At 43.3% G+C, this 21,138-nt stretch overlaps 1 protein-coding gene across 1 annotated transcript in view; it reads left to right on the forward strand.

Annotated features, from left to right (window-relative positions):
* The first annotated feature begins 7,990 nt into the window (after window positions 1-7,990).
* The window catches only part of CTTNBP2 (cortactin binding protein 2), a 140,600-nt gene continuing 127,452 nt past the window's right edge, over window positions 7,991-21,138 (forward strand). The window contains 1 exon segment of the mRNA XM_084896443.1: window positions 7,991-8,140. Within this exon segment, the coding sequence (XP_084752569.1) occupies window positions 8,060-8,140 (81 nt within the window). The 5' untranslated portion in view covers window positions 7,991-8,059.

Here is a 21,138-nt window from a genome sequence, read left to right on the forward strand (position 1 = left end):
AATTGTTTTCTTTATGATTCTTTGTTTCGCTTTATTCATTTATGTGAGTGTATTTTTTTCTGTTTTTTTTTCTTGTGGGTTTTTTTTTTTTTTTTTCTGAAAAAGAATCCATAAGTTTCACTACAATTCCAAAGGGGCCAATGTCATAAAAAAGTAAGTAATAATATTTACTTCATTCATTTATTCATCTATCTTTCCTGCTATCCATTCATTGGATCCATTGAATTAAGTTGGTTACATATTTATTGACTACCAATTTGGGTGGAGTTAATGTTCTTATGGACCTACCTAACTTCATTGACCTTTAAGTCTAGGAAATCTGCCAAAGGTTTCCAAAATGTACCAAAATCTTCACAATCAAAATACCCTTTTTCTTTGAAAGACATCCATTTGATCAGCAGCCTCTTCACTGAGGGAAACCCAAGGCCATCCTCACACTATTTCCTTTGATTTTCAATCTCTAACTATTCTCTCATTTTCTAAAAACTATGCAGGCATGTCACTCCCTAGAAATAAGAGGAATATTTTAAAAACTGGTTATAGTTTGTGCATCACGGCATTATATTCTACTGCTACAATGACATATTTTATTATCAATTTTAGAGGCCCTTAAGGGATGTCCGACTGCCCAATGAGATCCGGCCAAAACGAACAGTCAGACACATTCCTCTCACAATCCAGGACTACTGGCTCCCAACCACTCGCCTGCCCGCCTTCCTGATTGCCCCTAACTGCTGCTGCCTGCCAGCCTGATCACCCCCTAACCACTTCCCTTCCAGCCTGATCAATGCCTAACTGCTCCCCTGCTAGCCCAATTGCCCTCAACTGCCTCCCCTGTAGGCCTACTCGCCCTCAACTGCCCTCCCCTACAGGCCTGGGTCCCCCCAACTGTGCTCTCCTGCAGGCCTGGCTGCTCCCAACTGCCCTCCTCTGCCAGCCCGGTCACCCCTGACTGTCTTCCCCTGCAGGCCTGGTCACCCCTAACTGCCCTCCCCTACAGGCTTGGGTCCCCAAACTGTGCTCCCCTGCAGGCCTGGTTGCTCTCAACTGCTCTCCTCTGCCAGCCCACTCATCCCTAACTGCCCTCCTGTGCAGGCCTGATCCCCCCGCAACTGTTCTCTCCAGCAGGCCTGGCTGCCCCTAACTAGCCTCCCCTGCAGGTCTGGTTGCTCCCAACTTCCCTCCTCTGTGAGCCTGGTCACCCCTAACTGCCCTCCATTGCAGGCCTGGTCGCCTCTAACTGCCCTCCCCTGCAGGCCTGGTCACCCCTAACTGCCCTCCCCTGTAGGCCTGGTTTCCCCCAACTGCCCTCCCCTGCAGGCCTAGTCACCCCTTACTGCCCTCCCCTGTAGACCTGATTGCCCACAACTGTCCTCTCCTGCTGGCCATGTTGTGGTGGCCATCATGTGTCCACATCGGGTGGCTATCTTTGACCACATGGGGGCAGCCATCTTGTGTATTGGAGTGATGGTCAATTTGCATATTACCTCTTTATTAGATAGGATGGTTTTTCATGTCTTACTATAGACGAGTTAGCTGATCAGCGCCTTGACTTTGTTTGCCAGTGGTAACTGGAGAGTCTGGGTGGGTTTGCTCCCATCCCCACTCTGCAAAATCAAACAGTACAGCCCCCTGGATACAATCCATTTAAACAAGGGAATGTTAAGAAGTTTCATTGGTTGTATACACTCTTTCTAAAAGTAAATACATGTGGTTTTCAACTGTAGTTCTTGTCATATTGGGCTAACCCTTCTACTGAAACAAACAAAAAAGTAAAACAATATATACAAAACAACTGTTAGAAGAAACCGGCAAGCCGTGAAATCAGACAGGACTTGGGGAGCTATGATTCTGGAGAGAAGGCCTAGGCTGGGGTAGGGGCAGTAGGGGAATAAAGATAAATTTACTGAGCTAAGGAGGTAGAATGTCAGGAGATAGAAATACCAAAGCCTGGGATTTGAAGGATAAAGTGCCATTAGAAGAAGAAATTTAAGAGAAAGAGTCCAAAAGCTCTGTACACAATTTCCTCTCAAATTTTAGGCTGAATTCTAAGCCAAACATGTGCAGGATGAGAATCCAAGAAAGCCAATAGAAAACAGCGTCTAGGAAAGCAAGGTGCTGAGCAAAGACTTCACAAACAGGACACCAAACTCTAACCACACAAGAAAAAGATCGATTAGTTGGTTCGCATTATAAGTGAGACTTTATGCTCTGATTTACAGGTTCGTGAAAATATTTTTAGAAGGGTTGTTGCTTTATCACTCACCTATGAATCTATGATTCCATTTTTTGTTTGTTTCTATATCTCTAAAAATGATTTCTTATAGGAAATAGAACCATACAACGTGATATATGTAAACGAGGTGCCTTTACCCATTGCTCAAGCTCAGGTGGTCTTGAGTAGATTCAGTTCAATTCCTTTTCTGCCACACCTCATATTTTAAATTCTGAGAATGGGGTCCCCATCACCATTCCAATGGGTACAAATGGCTACATTGGGGAGAGGTGCAGGACTATTCAAGCAGAAAATGTCAAGCAGAGGTGTCTGATGATCCAGATGGCCTTTGAATGGCCAGTGGCCAGGAGGTGACGGCTGAAAGCTGATAAAGTGATGTCCTTTGCAGATATGAAAGGGAGGAAAAAGTAGTGGTAATTACATCTCAACTGAATTGATTCTTTAAAAACAAACAAACATTTTATTGATTTCAGAGAGGAAGGGAGAGGGAGAGATAGAAACATCAATGATGCCCTAACTGGTTTTGGCTCAATGGATAAAGGGTTAGCCTGCATGTTCACTGAAGGGTCCCGGGTTCAGTTCTGGTCAGGGACATGTACCTTGATTGTGGGCATATCCCCAGTTAGGAAGTGTGCAGGAGGCAGCTGATTGATGTTTCTCTCTCATCAATGTTTCTAGTTCTCTATCCCTCTCCCTTCCTCTGTAAAAAAAAATCAATAAAATATATTTAAAAAAAAAAAGAACATCAATGATGAGAGAGAATCATTGATTGGCTGCCTCCTATATGCCTCCTACTGGGGATTGAGCCCACAACCCAGGCATGTACCCTGACCAGGATTTTCTGGTTCATAGGTCAATCTCTATCACCGAGCCACACCGGCCAGGCTGAATTGCATTCACATATTCTTTTTTAAGAATCAGCCGAAACCGGTTGATTCTTAAAAAAGAATATGTGAATGCTAACGTGAAAAGTTATGAGCATTAAGTGATGATGTAATGACAAGGAGATCTTGATTCTGACAATAATGGTTAGTATGGGCTACTTCTGTTTGTCCAGAAGAAAAATATATTGTATTGCTAGCATAAAACTACTTCAGTGGTTAAATGTTTGCCAGAATAAAACATTCCATTCCATTAAACCTTTATGTTGATTTGTCAGTTATCTTTGTTATTCTTTAAATGACTTCACCTTCCCTAGAATGAAAATAACAACAATGATTTTTTCTTTTTAGTTCTTAAATCACAAATATAATTAATACTTCAGTTCTAGCCATGACATTTTTATAAATATTATGAATTAAACTTTCTTTTTATTTGTTGATTAATTGAATAACTTTTGCTATGTGTATTTATGTTATTTCTTTTCAAATAATGACAGCACACTTCCAGGTGATTTTAAATGAACCCAACTGATTTGAATCAATCAAAAATGTCTTGGGTGGACAAAAAACTAGGGTCATCAAATGGGCTTTTGGGCAGTGTAAGATAGAATTTTTCAAAAAATATTCCAAAGATATTTAAAACTGCATTAACTTGGCATATGCCTAATGATTATGATTGTCTGGGAAATGTTGATATATTGGTTTATTTCACAATTTTACATGGGAGAGCTATACATTTATGACTTTTCTCCTGCTTTTTGTATCTTAAGTAAATCATCATTGACTCAATCATAAATGTCATCTGTGTATTTATTAAACTTGAAAGGCATAATCTTTAGTTCCTCACTAATGCTTCAAATACCACATTTCCTTTTGAACTGAATAATACATACCCATTGTGAAAAAATCTCAGCTTTGGTTTCATAGCTACTTCTACACTCTTAATCAAAGGAGAAAAGGGTCTGATCTCACAACCTATTTATATAGTTTTAAAACTTTCTAAGAAAAATAAAGCTCGCTATAATTAATGCCTAATGGCATAAACACCCCTGCATTAGTGGTTGCTTAGTAACGGCATACTGCAGGCTGGTGGGGTTGCCAAAGAGGCTGAATACACAGAAATATTCAGATTCCTTTCTAATTCAGGTGGATGAGGGGCAGCAGTGGGACCAGATTCCTTTATTAAAATCGATTTTCCGGAATGGTTTTTCACTAAAACACCCTTCTGCGCTAACACTTACTCTCATAAATGAGTTCTACAGATAAGAGTCTAAACCAACAAGGGATGGTTTAAAAAATATTTAATAGAGCAGAACCAACACTGCTTTATTGTTCTGCATTCGTCCCAGTTTCTGTTCTTAGAGGGGCCAGACCGGAGAAAAAAAGTTATTACTGTGTCTTAGGTCTTCCCTAAGATTGCATATTTGGATATCACTTTAGCAGTGAATGGCCAAATGCAGGTCCCAGCTAGAGGTGGTATTAAAGGGGGCTGCGAGTGATTATACTGACTTAGCGATGTTGAGCTTTGGCTGGCTTCCTACCCAGCAGATTTCATTTCCTCGTTATGTTTTTCTTCAGCTTAGGTAAAATTAGCTTGCATTCTCTTGGCACGAACCAGCTCCAGTGGTGGAGGAGGCCTCCCAAACCATAGGTTGTTGACAAGAGCGGCTAACCAAATTAGGACTCAAAGCACTGAGTGAAATCCACAAAGAGCCAAGCACATGTAGATAATGACTAGGCGACTATGAGGGAATGTAGTTCCGTCATATGAAAACTCGTTCCTGGCAACGTCTTGGTTTCAAAAACATGGGATAGAGACATAGCACTGAAGCTCATCTGTGCTCTTGTGTAGAGTCCCTGGGGTCAAGCTTTGGGACGTTTCAAACGGGTGGCAGTGGTGCAGACAGGGATGCATAGTCTGGAATATTTAAATTACTTAACTACAGCCTTGTGGATACAGTCAGAAATTATTTGCTGCTCCCCAATTTTGTCATTTGGCAATACTAAGACATGACAACATATGGTTTGCTCTTTGGAGTTCATGTAAATGTTGTTATTTGACGGAAATACAGAATTCTCTTATTCCACAAGGGAAACCGTTTCAGGATATGTGAATGTTCGTTTATCTTTTCACGTGAGAAGAAGCATCTCATTGCATCTTTGTGCATAACTCTCTAAGTTTGGGGATTAGTGGATTGGAGGATGTGGCTGAGCCCCTGCCAGCCCCCCGCACCTCCCCCTCACCCAATGCGTGCAGCCTGCATTCCTAGCTGCAGCAACCCATTCCATTGGTGTTAAAAGGGAACTTTGAAGAGTGTGCTCTGGCTGAGCATGAACAGGGGTCAGAAAGTGATTTGTGTAAATTCATTTGTCAGATCATCTACTTCATTATGTTTAATGTAACTTGTTTTCTCTGCTTATAATCTATTCAGCATCTCTCCTATTTTAAAGCTGAAGGCAATTTACTGATTAAAATTCATTTTTCAGTTTTGCTACAGGGATTTTCTCCTGCTTATACTTTCATCTTTTCCCCTGCGTTTCAGAAGTTTTCACTCTAGTCCTGGGATGTCTTTTCTTTCTTCCTTTCTTTCTTTCTTTCTTTCTTTCTTTCTTTCTTTCTTTCTTTCTTTCTTTCTTTCTTTCTTTCACTGTTTAATGAAACTTCAAAAGGTTTAATTTCTAGAACCATCAAGCCACTCCCCTTTCAGATCTATTTGGTTCAACATTAACAGTGCAGTGTCTTTGGGCAAAGCAAGTCTTCCATAAAGCGTTCATTCGCGATCTCAGCCTCAGCAGAGGCATCTCAGGAGAGAAGTGAAATTAGCAGCAAGTGTCCCCCCTTTAGAGTAAACTCCTCGTGTGCCACTTCTGACCGGAGGGTGGACACCCCTGCTACCCTGGGAGATGGGCAGTGGCAGCTGAAAGGCAGAGACCAAACACTTTATTTTCCTTCCAAGGTCCTGGTCTTGGGCAGGACCTTGGAAGGAAATGCGCCAGCCTGTGATTTTCCCCCACCTGTTTATTTTTTATTTCACAATAAATACATAAATAAAATATTTGAAAGAGATGAGAGGGAAGAAACCATCCACTCAGGAACTGGTTGATTCCTTTGTGTTGTGATTCTGCTTTAATTTTATTTGTACTAATAGAGTTATTTCTTCCCAATGATTTTTAAAAATTGAGCTGCATGTATGAAACAATTTCCTTCCAATAAATATTGCCATTGTTATATTATTAGTTCTTAACCCCAAGTTTTATTCTTTTACCCCCCCCCCTCCCAGAAGTGAGTCGGTTAATTTCTTAGGATCAAGACTCAGCATCAGAAATATTCATTGCCTTGTTATGTGTGAATAGACATTTTGAAAACAACAAGGATTGCTTTGGGTTCCAACTTCAAATAAGTTTTTGCTGTCAGTTCAGCATCTAAGTTTACATGTCAAATACTTTTCTTTCATCTTGTAAAGAATCTAGTTATCCCACTATTGAGCAATAGCAGAGAAAATGTTGGATAAGAAAAAGTGGTATAAAGAACAAGGATGAAAACCATAGGGTTAAGAGAGGGAGCAGCTTTCAAGTCAAAGAACATAAATCACTGAGCACCTCTGCTAATAGGATACCCCTGAGGAGATTTCTAAACCTGTGACCCTGAACCCCAGAGTTCCAGGTGAAAATTCTTTCCTGAGGTAGATCTTCCTGGGAGGGAACCTTTTATAATTTATTGACCCACCCTTTTAGAGCCTTTGCAGAAAATATTTTGTCTGCCCTGGTGTGTGCCATATTTAGGTCAGTTTGGGAAGTGAAGAAATCCAAGTGCCCAAAGCGTTCAATAGGAGTCTGCCATTTTGAAACTCAGCTTTGATCTGTTGCACCGAATTTTCCAGACATTCATCTTCCAGAATTTCAAGTCCAGGAGTTGGTTGTAGTTTGATTTTACTTCTTTTGAGACACAGCTTGAATGCCTCCATTTGATTTTGTGCTTTCAACACGTTTTTTTTTTTTTTGCGATCTGGTGATTGGGAAGGCCTGCACCATCTGGTCTCGATAAGGTGATAGATTTTCACATCTTGGGAATTGGCAGGAAAGGGTAGGAACTGATGAGAAGTGAGAAGGGGGAAATGGAGAATTTGGGCTTAACTCATTATGCTCATGATATGTCTTTTAAGACCTCTACTTCTCGTTAAATCGATTTTCAGTAAAGTTTTTGTTTTGTGTGTGTGTGTGCCCATCACAGAGAGAGAACCTTTTAAATTGTCTTAAAAGTAAAGACCCTGCTTTTATAAGCAATGGCACTTAGCATTTCTGGATTTACTCTTCATAAAACACCTCAGATTGGAGTCAAAGGGGGCCCAGCTTCACTTTTCTTGAAAAGGAGATTGTGTGGAAAGGTATGGGCAGAGAGGGCAGGAGCAATGACATCCAGTGAGCAGAACACATTCTGACTTGGGAATGGATGGTTTTTGGAGGACAAGATGAAACAGTACAATAAAACAAGGCCAGATAGCTATACCAAGAAGGAAAAAAAAAGAAAAAAAAGAAAAGAAAGAAAGAAAAGAAAAAGAACAGTGCCTTAGGTGGTTCCCCGCGGGGGGAGAGGGCAGTGAAGGATTCTCCTTATTTCTCAGGGCATTCCGATCAGGAGGCCGGGCATCGCATCGGCCGGATGGGGGGTCCGGGCTCCCCTCCCCGCACCGCCGGGCTGTGACTCCCGCCCTCCCTGCGGGGCTGGGCGCGCCCAGGACTGGCATCTGCGGGACCGGCCCGGCCGCAGGGCTCCGGCGCGCAGCGGGTTAAGGCGGCGGGGCCGCGGGCGGGGAGCGGGGCGGGGAGCGCGCGGCGGCGGCGGCGGAGCCCGCGCCCGGACGCGGCGGGGAAGCGCCGCCCGCGCAGAGGCTGAGCCTGGAGCCGCCGCGCGGAGCCCGCGCCGGGACCCCGGAGCTGGAAGATGGCGACGGACGGCGCGAGCTGCGAGGCCGGCTTCTTCCGCGGCGCGGAGGACGCGGCGGGGGCGGCGGCGGAGGCGACGGTAACCGCGGTCCCGGGGGGCGGGGGCCGGGGGCCGGACGGGGGGAGCCGGCTCGCTCCCGGGCTCTGCGTGCGCCGGGTCCCCGGGCGCCCCTTGCCCGGCGCGCCCGCCGTGGGGTGTCCTGGTCGGCGGCGGGTACCCGGGGCGAGGCGGCCGCCCGGGCGGGGGTCCCCCCGGTGCACTCCGAGCCGGGCGCGCGGCCCCGGGTCCGGGCTTCTCCTGCGCCCCGCGCCCACCGGCCGGCCGCGGAGGTGGAGGGGGCTCGGGGCCGCGGAGGCGGAGGTGGGCGTGGGCTCCCGCGGGCTCGCCCCCCGCCCCATTGTTCTCCGCTCGCCCCTCGGGCGGCCGGGGCGCGCGGCCGGGGTTCGGCATCTCCCCCCGGCCCCGGGGAGCGGGGAGCCGAGGCGGGGCAGGTGCGGGGCGCCCGCGGGGGCATCGCCGTCCGCCCGCCCATCCCTGGCGGCGGGGGCGGGGAGGGTCCCCGTTCTTCCCGCGGAGCCCCCGCGCCCGGAGGTGCGAGCCCAGCCCGGGGACCCACCCCGGGGCCGGCCCGCGTCTCCTTTGGGGTCAGAGACCAGAGGAGCTCCCGGCGCCCGCTCCCTCCGGACGCCCGCGCGCGCGGGCTCGGCGGCTCCAGCCCTGCCCGGCGGCCCCGTCCCCGGGGAAAGGACCTTCCCGGGGCTGGGGAGGCGCTGCCGGCGGCGAGCTCCGCGCCGGGCTCCGGGAACCTGGACCACACGTGAGGGTGCCGGGGATGGAGCGAGGGGAGCGTGGCCTCCCTCGTTTTTTGTTTTTGTTTTTTTATTTTCCCCCTGGTGACCGGGGCATGATCGGCCCCCAGGCAGCAGAGGGCAAGGCCAGCGTGTCCGGCCGGGGCTGCTCTAACTTATCCCTCCGTGTGGAGGTGAGGCTTTCTGGAGAGGAGAGGGGAGCGGGGAGGGAGAGAAGGGGAGAGGGGAGAAGAGAAGGGAGAGGAGAGGGGAGAGGAGAAGGGAGAGGAGAGGGGAGAGGAGAGAGGAGAGAGGGGAGAGGGGAGAGGAGAGGGGAGAGAAGAGGAGAGAGGGGGGCGGAGAGGGGAGAGGGGAGAGGGGAGAAGAGAAGGGAGAGGAGAGGAGAGAGGGGAGAGGGGAGAGGGGAGAGGAGAGGGGAGAGAAGAGAGGGGAGAGGAGAGGAGAGAGGGGGGCGGGGAGGAGAGAGGAGGGGAGAGGGGAGAAGAGAAGGGAGAGGAGAGGGGAGAGGGGAGAGGGGGGAGGAGAAGGGAGAGGAGAGGGGAGAGGAGAGAGGGGAGAGGGGAGAGGAGAGGGGAGAGAAGAGGAGAGAGGGGGGCGGAGAGGGGAGAGGGGAGAGGGGAGAAGAGAAGGGAGAGGAGAGGAGAGAGGGGAGAGGGGAGAGGGGAGAGGAGAGGGGAGAGAAGAGAGGGGAGAGGAGAGGAGAGAGGGGGGCGGGGAGGAGAGAGGAGGGGAGAGGGGAGAAGAGAAGGGAGAGGAGAGAGGAGAGGGGAGCAGAGAGAGGGGAGGGGAGGGGAGAGGGGAGCGGAGAGGGGAGAGGAGAGGGGAGGACAGGGGAGAGGAGAGAGGAGAAGAGAAGGGAGAGGAGAGGGGAGAGGGGAGAGGAGAGGGGAGAAGGGAGCAGAGAGGGGAGAGGAGAGGGGAGGGGAGGGGAGAGGAGAAGGGAGAGGAGAGGGGAGAGGAGAGGGGAGAAGGGAGCAGGGAGCGGAGAGGGGAGCGGAGAGGGGAGGTCTGGAGGAGCCCCTTGGACAGAGAGGAGCCAATCCTGGAAGGAACAGTGAAGCCCAGGGAGGGAGAGAAGGAAGAAAGGAGGAGGAGGAGGAGGAGGGCTGCTGATATCCATTGGTGAAACTGGCAAGTTTTGACTTGAAACTTTAAGGAAAATTGATTTTTTTCTCCTGGAAAAAAAAAAAAAAAGAAAAAGAAAAAGAAAAGGAGCTTGCTGCAGGTTTCAGATGAAATCTGCCCCCTGGTGATGCAGTGAATGAGTCCCCTCTGGGAAGCGCCCTGAGGAAGTTGGCTTTCCGTACAAGCCGCACTGGGTCGCTGGGAAGCTGAAATGATTGAGTAGCTGCATCCCCAGGAGATGGTGAAGGGGAGGGAGTGGGAGGGAAAGAGGTGGTGTGTGTGTGTGTGTGTGTGTGTGTGTGTGTGTGTGTGTGTGTGTTCTTGGTTTTCAGGAAGGTTGAATTTGTCTGTCTGGTCCACATAGAACAGGCTTCTTTTTACTACTCTCGGTATTTTAATCACTTGACAATTAAACCAAATAAAAGCATCTGACTTACGGTCCGTAGTTTTATTTTGGTTAGATTGCAAACAGAATCCTGGATTTGTGTGCTCACAAGGTCAGTGTTCTCTCTCTGATATTGAACATGTCCCGGAGTCTGATTTTCAGGCTGGGGGTGGATAGGGGGACCTGACCATTTCACGCTGGTTTAGTTGGAATAGCCATGGGAAATACGTGGAAGTAAAGTCCTCTGTTGTTTCCATAAAATTCTTTAGGGTTCTGAGGAGACGCATTAAGGGTTCTTAATCTAATAGTCTTTTGTTTTTTAAAAATAACTTTTGACTTTATTGTAAAATTTTGATGATGTCTTCTATGCTATTTTTCACTTAACAGGGTATGGTCTCCCCATGTCAGCCACTTGTCCAATAGACTGATTTTTTTTTTTAAAGAAAACCTAGCCTTATCTAATGATTAAAAATCAAAGACATTTTAATGCATTTTGGGTTTGTGGCAACTGAGGGCTTGCCTTTTTTTTTTTTTTCATTTAAGAGATTTATTTCACTTCAAATGTATTTCAGTTTTCGTACAATGGGCTTTTATACGTGCATTTGACAGTAATGAGCCAATGGAGACTCGGAGGCAGTAGGCTATTTTTGAAAGGAAGTGTTTTCACTAAGTTTTGACCATTTAGATTGTTGCTTAGAGACAAGTTTTCAGCAGAATATGATTTTCAGTGGAGTGTTTTAAATTTAGTGTGTGATCCTTATTCTTAGCTGTTTAAATCCTGAAAGCATCCCGAGCTTAAAGCTGGGTAGCAGCTACATTATTCAGTAGGATCATAATAATAGTGGTGGTTTTTTGTTTTTTTTGTTTTTTGGTTTTTTTTGCTGTGAGCCATGCCTAGAGACCTGGGTTATTTTCAGTGCCTTCGCCAAATGTGATGACTTTTATAGGCTATATTGCTCTTTCTACTCCGAAAATAGCTCCTAATGGGTCAGGCAGTATGGAAAACAGAAATCCTTTTGCTTTTTATTATCACCAGAGAATTTAAGAGTGCAATGAAAAGGGCGATCCTTTCAGAGCCATGTTTAGGAAGCTGACCAGCAGTCTTGTCATCGTGGGCTTTCCTGGAGCAGCTACTGTGCAAAAAGTAGATACAAATGTTATTGTCATGGTGATCATGACAAGGAAAAGGCTTCAGCGATGGTTTTTTTTTTGTTTTTTTTTTAAATGTACCACAGTGATGCTAAACAGATACATTTTTTTTTGTTTTGTTTTTAGACATAGTGTTGAATGCAAACGCAGTGAGAAGAACTTCCTCTGCCTTGCTAAAGCTTTCTTTAAACAAACTCAGTGGAAGTAACATGGCAGCTTTCGAACATGGAAAGTTGCACAGCATAATTTTCAAGTAGAAAATAATCTAGAATTAACCCGTATCACTGAACGGTTACTGAGATGGAGGCATCCCGAGAAAACCTGTTTGCTGTCTGTGAAGTGACATTCCAGCGATAAAAACGAACATGTGCCAAGGAGTCCAGTCAGAAATGATGGTGTCAGGAGAGGTGCAGGGGATTTTCATTAGGAGGCTGGAGGAAGAATGATGGAGAGGCTTCCTAGTGGGAGAATCGGGGAAACATCCCACATGGGGATAGCATTTGAGCTGGGCCTTGGATAGGGAGACTGCAGGGTTGGGATTTTATTTATTTTTTTTTAGGATTCCTTGAAAGGTCCACCTGGACCACATGGGAGGGGTTTTCAGAGATGATCATGTAAGTCTTAATTTCAGTATCAGCTATGCGCTTTAGAAAAAGAGCCTAGAAGCTGAGGAAGGAGACTGAAATACTTCCCCGAGCTTAGACTGTAATTGCTTTCAATGTGCTGCTTTTTACTCTTCTTCTTTTCTTCTTCTTCTTCTTGCATAATTGGTTGTACATATCTGTTTGCACCTGTTGTTTAGACTTTATTGTTGGTGGTGGTGTCATCGCTATTATTATATCTCTCACAGGAGCAATTTTGTTTAGAGAAAAGCTGTTAATGTATCCTCTCCGTGCTTGAATTCACGCCTAACCTAGATTGCCAGTTGGTTCTATTCTCTCCCGTTTCAGGTGATTTTTCGAGGTGAGAAAATGTTTCCCAGACCGAGTCCTTAGCCATTGACAGATAGCTGCTGTTTATCATAGGGAGAGGAGCCTGTGGCCAGGAGGGGACAGCTTCTTCCTTCCACACAAGACTTGTGTGGGTTTCGTTTTCAGAAGAAAGCGGAGGTTGCTTATCACAGTCAGGAACATGGTAGGTGTATTTACTGAATGAAGAAAATGTATGCTCACCAAGGAGCTGTGTCATAATAATTAGCGTTGATTGGCTAAGTGGAAAATGTGTGTGTTTCCAGATTGCAATGAAACGATTTGCCTGTGATTTGTCTTAATTGACATTATAGATATCGCAGATCTTTTCTTGTTTCGGAAGGATGAACCTGATTCTTTTTTTATTTTCATTTGTATATCGATCTTTTCTGAGCTGCTTTTGTCAATAACATTTTAGATACCTTACATACTTTAAAAAATATTTTTAATATCCAACACTATTAGTTTTTCATTTATATATATTTTTCTTTTCAAAATACTGACTGAGCCCTAACTGGTTTGGCTCAGTGGATAGAGTGTAAGCCTGTGGACTCAAGGGTCCCAGGTTCGATTCCTGTCAAAGGCATGTACCTTGGTTTGGGGCACATCCCCACTAGGGGGTGTGCAGGAGGCAGCTGATGGATGTTTCTCTCTCATCAGTGTTTCTAACTCTCCCCCTCTCTTCCTCTCTGTAAAAATCAATAAAATATATATTTTTTAAAAAGTGTCAGATGTTTAAAAAAAAAAAAATACTGATTGGGGCTGGAAAGGTGGTGGGATGCAGTCCTGCCATCCTGAATTCTTCTTGTAATAGAGTCAAGGCCCAAACATTTTCAGCATGTCAAGAAATACAGGGAAGTTTGGAAACAGGAAGAGGTAATGAAATGAAAAAACAAACAAACAAACAAAACAAAAAAACGGGCAGGAAGAAGGAGTTGGTAAGGTGTTGGAATCATCTTCCAATGCCCAGCCACATGGAACTGGAATTCCACTTTGAATGTGCCTGGGAAGGAGGGCAGTGTCTCTCCCTCCACCCCCGCATCCTTTGCCTTCTCAGCACTGAGCTCATCTGAGTGTCACTTTTAGAAGACTTCATTTGAATGTTCTTAATTGTATTCTCTATTGGAGCTCCTTTGTAAGACTCATATAATCTGGAAAAGGAAACTTGTCTTTTGTCTTTGACAATTACATAAGGAAATGGAGACTGGTTACAAGATAATGATGGTGATGGTGACATCGATAGCCAAGGATTTTTAAATTTTTGTCTTAATTTGTTGCAAATAACTTATACAGAAATGAGATCCTGGTATTAGTGCCATGCATAATATGATGGCATCCCTGGAGAAATCCTGAGTTTTAAGGGGGGAAAGGTTGTCCTGGAATACATTCTTAGTAAATAACCCAATGGGTTGAGGATGATTGCAAGGTTATTACTTGTCAAGGTGACTCTGCTCTGTGGAGTGGATGTTTTTTTTGTAAGTGATTTGGTTTTGACCTTTTTGTATTTCATTGAAGAGGCAACAAGATGATTCCCAAGACAAGATGATTCAGAAGGGCTTTGTAACTGTAAGGCTATACTTTAGCCATCCATGTCTCAGCCTCCTTATTTGAAAGTCGGCATGCTGACGTTTGCCACCCGCTCATAATCCTAGATTAGGGGTGTCGAACTCAATCAGAGAAGGGGCCAAAATCTAAAATCCAGCCTAAATCGCGAGCCGAATGGTTTACTGAACAGTCATAAACTGACAGTGTCATAAACTGACAGCGGAGTGCAGTGATGACAGCGCGGTGCGGGCCACATTGCAAGGCCTGGCGGGCTGGATTTGGCCCGCGGGCCTTGTGTTTGACACATGTGTCCTAGATGATCTTCCTCGGGGCATTCTAAGCTTCCTAAGGGACTACTGCTGGATCAGGATGCCAGCGCGCACATGGAGATGATCCACGGTGCATATAGGACCGAGGCAACACTGAGAGGCTGAGTTAGGAGGGAAGTAAACATTTGTGTTTTTTTGTTTTGTTTTGTTTTTTTTCTCTCAACTCTGGTCCTTTCAGTCCAAAGAGACAGTGGAGATCTGAAAGGAGGAAAAGAGTGGTTGTTGTCCTTAAGAATGGAGTCTGCCATCCCTGACTGAGCCAGCTTCCTGCATTTCGCTCCAGTTTTCTGGTACTACTTAAAATTAGTTACATCCATTACCAGGTTTCCTTCCTGGTATTCTATTTATTTGTCAGTTTTATCTTCTTCCAGGATACTGAGTTATTCTCTTGCTCGAAAGACCCCGTGCAGATTTGAAGTCTGTGATCACAGAGTTTTCAGTATGTTGCTTTAGAGGCACACATCACGTTGTCCTATTCTGAATGGTTGTTGAAGCAATGAAAGGAAATGATTGAATTATAAGTTATTTAGTTGCCTCTATCACTTACATGCTTTGTAAATAGTAGGCATTTTATACCAAAAGGGGAGGCATACACGTTAAGTAAAATCATGTAAAGATGTAATGCTCTTGTCCTGACACATCTATTATAGAAGAGGAGAGAAAACGGAGAGTTACCACGGATCAGTTTAGAATAATGAGGAAACACACAATGCAGGACATGATTAACTGCCCCGTGAAGTAATGGAACAGACTCTGAGTCTGAGCTGAGAGCTTTCTGGAGTGTGGGAAGACATAGGAAAGTGGGATTAGAGCTACGTCCTGAAAATGAATCAGAGGAGAAAGTTGTTTTAGGAGGAATGAAATCAGGACTATGCAAACCCTGTTAGGGACACACGTTCCTCCGTGTAGAGAAAAATCAGGAGAAATAACCAACTAAAACGTAGCTTCAGGGATTTGAAATAGTTTTAGAGTGTGCACACAGGTACTTTTTCTTCATGAAAATCTTCATAATTGTCTATATTCAGATTTTATTAATATTGTACATGTTCTCTGTACCTAGAAAGTTGGATTTAATTTTTTAATGTTTATGCTGCAGTTTTCAAATCTCAGGATAAGTTTGCTTGCTTTCCCCTCCTTTAGAACGTTTCTTACTCATCCCCCAAAGCATAAATTCTGGGTACACCGAAAGTTCTAAATACATTGTTAGTTATTAGAATGCACTGTTACACTGGGAAGGAAATGCATTTCTGAACAAAAAAGTAAAACATAATTTTCCTCAAACATTTCTCAAAGGCTTGAGGGAATGACCTAAATGTCCTCAGTCTGGTAATGCAGCTACCCTGCTGGGATGTGAAGTCGGGACACAGAGGCTGGAAGAGATTTGAGAGCTCATTCAGTACATTCTCATTTTACTGCTCACACCTCACATCCGCAGAGCAGCCATCTGCTCCCCAGGCCCACCGCCTCCCTCCCATGGGGCATTTCATTGGTGAGATGTAGATCCCGCTCACCAGATTTGAAATTGGAGGAGATGTTCCTGGTGTTTCTGGAAAGAGCCAGCAGACATGTCTGGCTCTGTTTAGTCACTAGTATTTCATCATAACTGATAGGTTTGGGTGAAGACCTGAGGACCACTTCTGCCGCTGTAGCTCATAATATTTTCAAAGCTTTTTGACAAACATCAATGTGCTAACTCCATTAATCCGTTTTTTTAATTTAATTTTTGGTGTTGAAACTATTACATAGGTCCTCCTTTCCCCTCACCCCCAACCCCCATTAACCTCTTCCAGCCCATTTGCATCCTCCCCGCAGCCCCAGGCCCTTACCACCCCATTGTCTGTGTCACTGGGATTATGTATACACACATACAACTTCATTGGTTGATCTCTTCCCACCTACCCTCCCCTGTCTTCCCTCTGAGTCTGTTCATGCTTTTATGACTCTGGATCTGTTTTTCATCATCAGTTTATTTGGTTCATTAGATTCCACATATGAATGAGATCATGTAATACTTCTCTTTCTCTGACTGGCTTATCTCGCTCAGCATAGTATTCTCTAGGTCTATCCATGGCGTTGCAAATGGTAAGATTTCTTTCTTTTTTATTGCCATGTAGTATTCATTGTGTAAATTTACCACAGTTTTTTCATCCACTCATCTACAGATGGGCACTTGGGCTGTTTCCAAATTTTAGCTATTGTTATGAACATAGGGGTGCATATATTCTTTCTGATGAGTGTTTCAGGTTTCTTAGGATGTATTCCTAGAAGTGGGATAACTGGGTCAAATGGGAGTTCCATATTTAATTTTTTTAGGACACTCCATACTGTTTTCCACAGTGGCCGCACCAGTCTACATTCCCACTAGCAGTGTAATAGGGTTCCCGTTTCTCTGCAACCTCACCAATACTTGTCATTGGTTGATTTGTTGATGATAGCCATTCTGACAGGTATGACGTGATACCTCATTGTAATTTTGATTTGCATTTCTCAGATAATCAGTGACTTCAAGCATTTTTTCATATGCCTTTTGGCTTTCTGTATGTCCACTTGGAAAAGTTCTTTGCCCATTTTTTAATTGGATTGTTTGTCTTCCTTTAGTTAAATTGTATGAGCGCCTGTATATTTTGGAGATTAATCCCTTATCAGATGTTTCACTGTCAAATATGTTCTCCCATGTAGTGGGGATCTCTTGTTATTTTGATGGCGGTTTCCTTTGCCATGCAGAAGCTTTTTATTTTCATGTAGTCCTATTTGTTTATTTTCTCCTTAGTTTCCATTGTCCTAGGATATTGGTTGGCATACTCATTAGTCAACACAGCCAAATATCAACAGTACACCAATTGACATTTCTTTTCTTTTCTTTTGTTTTAATTTAATTTTTATTAAATTATTATCTGTGAAAATATGTACACAGACATTTCTTTTGAGAGTCCAATTTTTTAAACTTCATCTAATGCCACTTCTTCAAAATAGACTCGCCCAGGCCGTGGTATTTTGTGGAAGAGCCACACTCAAGGGGACAAAGAGCCACATATGGCTCGCAAGCCAGAGTTTGCTGATCACGGTCCTAGGAGATGTATCAGTAAACATATCACTATGGGAGATGTCTGAGGGATTGTTGGCTATGGTTTCTTCTAGGACTTTTATGGTTTCATGTTTTATGTTTAAGTCTTTTATCCATATTGAGTTTATTCTTGTGTATGGTGTAAGTTGGTGGTCTAGTTTCATTTTTTTGCATGTACCTGTCCATTTTTCCTGACACCATTTATTGAAGAGACTTTGCTCCAATGTATGTTCTTGCTTCCTTTGTCAAATATTAATTGAGGCTAGTGGCTTGGGTCAATTTCTGGGTTTTCTGTTCTGTTTCATTGATCTATATGCCTGTTATTTTGCTAAATCCCATTTACCATTGCAACAATAACAACAACAAAATTAAGATACTTAGGAATAAACTTAACCAAGGAGGTAAAAGATCTGTACTCTGAAAATTGTGGGATGTTTAAAAAAGAGATAGAGGAAGATATAAACAGGTGGAAGAATATGCCATGTTCATGGATTAGTAGAATCAATATCATTAAAATGTCCATACTACCCAAAGTAATCTGTAGATTCAGTGCAATCCCTATTAAAATACCAATGGCATATATTTCACCTCAGAAGGCTAACCCCTATTTTTGTAAAAACTACTCTTTGAAATTCTCTGCTATTAGATGATCCCTTATTCTGTGAGTCAACTCTATTATTTTTAGATGGCCCCTTATTCTGTAAATTAACTTTGCTTTCTAGCTGCTTGAATAATAGGGAAGATAAACTTGACTGTATGACCTTGTAGGCTAGTCATCTGATGTAAGGTCTGGAAAAACCCTTATTTGGGAGACAAAAGGGATGGAAAGATATAAATAGGGAATGCTTCCTCCATATTTTTGCTCAGAATTTTAAAGACATTTTTTTTTTTCCTCTGAGCTCACTGGTGTAATAATAATAAAGTGGAACTCCATCTCTCTAAGCGTTGGTTGGTTTTTCTCTGATCTTCTGTAACACACAGATCTAGAACAAACACTCCAAAAATTTATGTAGAACCAAAAAACAATCCAGAATAGCTGCAGCAATCTTGAGAAAGAAGAACAAAGTTGGAGGAATCACAATACCAGATATCCAGTTATACTGCAAGCCAATATAGTCCATTAATTCTTAAGGAATATGTGTAAGGGTCTTCAGGCTCAAGTTGGCTGTGACTGTCGAATTACATACATAAACCTTGCTTTTTTTTAATTTTTTATTTAGTGGCAGGTTGGAGTATGGTCGTGGAGGAAACTTGGCATTGGTTTCTGTTCAGTTCTGACAATTTAAGATGACAATTCAGGCTGGTTCTGTTTTGTCTTTTCTCTCTCTTTGCATCTGTGAGAAACTAGAGAAGAATGCCCTCCCACACTCACCGGAAGTAATTTAGAGCTGTTGAAAACATCCGTGTTGAACGTTAAGAGTTTGGGGTAATTTGTTTATATCCCTAAGAAGGATTTCTCTCTATGTGATGACTAGACTCTCTATTAGTTTAAGCTTCCCGTGCCAGATTTATAAAATTCTGTATTATAAAGCACCTTTGCTGGCAAAAATCAAACAATAGGCAGAGGAGTTGCCTGCAGAGTTGAAATGTTTTTTTTAGTGCCTTGCCATCACTAAAATGTGACATCTGTAATATCCTTTGTTAACTAGGACAAGCAAGTGCCATTATAAGAAAGCTTCATCTCTGAATATGTTAGCTGTGACTTGTTTTTCTTAAGAGGGAGGGGTATCATGTTTTTAGGGTGCCCTGGTGCAGATCCTATTTTTTTCTATCAGTGTGGCATTTGGATCTATAGTGTCTTGTATCTTGCTTTAGCAAATTAGGTTATCAAGTAAATTTTTTAAAATTTACCAAAAAAAGAGGATGGAAAGAAACTTTCAGTGATGAATTTGTTTATGGCATAGATCACATGTGTCAAACACAAGGCCCGCGGGCCAAATCCAGCCCGCCAGGCCTTGCAATGTGGCCTGCACCGCGCTGTCATCACTGCACTCCGCTGTCAGTTTATGACATTGTCAGTTTATGACTGTTCAGTAAACCATTCGGCCTGCGATTTAGGCTGGATTTTAGATTTTGGCCCCTTCTCTGATTGAGTGACACCCCTAGCATAGATTATGGTGATGGTTTGTTTCATGGTTGCATACTTATCTCCAAACTCATCAAGTTGTAAAGCATTTTGTATGCCATTCATACCTCAATAAGGTGGTTTAAAACCATTATGAAATGTAGAATAATTATTTTGCTCATAAACCAAGAAAACCTAATTACCTTTTGCATATCCAAGTACTTTTGTACCATATGTGTGTCCAATCATATAAATGCCACTCTTTATGAAATAATAGCATTTTTTACTGGGATTTTTGCTTTTAATGTGTTTTGGCAGAATAGGGGATAGAAACATTAAGCATTGGAGAATGACAATTTGAAAATATTGTAATATTTTTATTGCAGGAAGTAGTAGCTTTTTAGTCAAAATAGCACATTACTTAGTATATTGTGATGAGAGTCAGATTTTTAAAAATAAACATCTCTGTTTAGCATTACCCTTGAAACAGTGTTTTTTATTTTAGTGAGCTTCCCTTTTTATTGGTATATTAAATAACAGAAGTGTTGGTTGCAGTTCACATGCTGTGATGTTGATGATAATGGAACCAGGGCAAGTTTTCCTGAATAAGAATCTTGGCAATACCTTGCATAATTTATAAGTGTTTTATTTTTGGTTTACATTTTTATTATTGAAATGCTACTCACATATCATCCAAGCCACCATATTAAAGTATACAAGTCACAATACAAAATAACATGGAATTTAAATGGAATTAAAAAAATTATTTTAAAAAATTATCTTTATTGTTGAAAGTATTATAGATGTCCCTTTGTTTTCTTTTGTGATTTTTTTTGCCCTTAACCCCTACCTCCCCAAACCTGCCCCTACCAAACCCTCACTACACTGTAGTCTGTCCCTGGGCTATGCATATATGAATATACGTTCACCTGTTAATCTCTCCCCTCCATGACCCCCTTCCCTAAACCTTAGCTTCTCTTTGAACTTCATCAGTCTGTTCCAGGCTTCTCTCTCTATGGATCTGTTTTGTTCATCCGTTTATTATTTTCACTAGATTCCACCTATGAGTGAAAGTTGTTGCTTTCTCTGACTGGTTTATTTAGTTTAGCATAAGGCTCTCCAGGCTCATCCAGGCTGTTGCAAATGGTAAGAGTTCCTTCTTTTTTATTTATTTATTTTTTTTGCAACTACAAAGTATTCCATGGTGTAAATGTACCAGAGTGTTTTTATCCACTCACCTGCTGATGGGCACTTGAGATGTTTCCAAATCTTAGCTATTGTGAATTGAGCTTCTATGAACGTAGAGGTGCGTGTATTCTTTCTGATTGGTGTTTCGAGTTTCTTAGGATATAGTTCCACAAGTGGGATCACTGGGTCAAATGGGAGTTCCATTTTTAATTTTTTGAGGACACTCCAATACTGTTCTCCACAGTGGCTGCACCAGTCTGTGTACATTTCTTTACCAGCAGTGTACTAGAGTTCCCTTTTCTCCACAGCCTCGCCAATTCTTGTCATTGGTTGATTTGTTGATGGTAGCCATTATGACAGGTGTGAGGTGATACCTTATTGTCATTTTGATTTGCATCTCTCAGATGATTAATGACTTTGAGCATTTTTTCCTATGTCTCTTAGTCATC

This window comes from Pipistrellus hanaki, assembly GCF_964339955.1.
Source record: "Pipistrellus hanaki genome assembly, chromosome: 10".
NCBI lineage: Eukaryota > Metazoa > Chordata > Mammalia > Chiroptera > Vespertilionidae > Pipistrellus > Pipistrellus hanaki.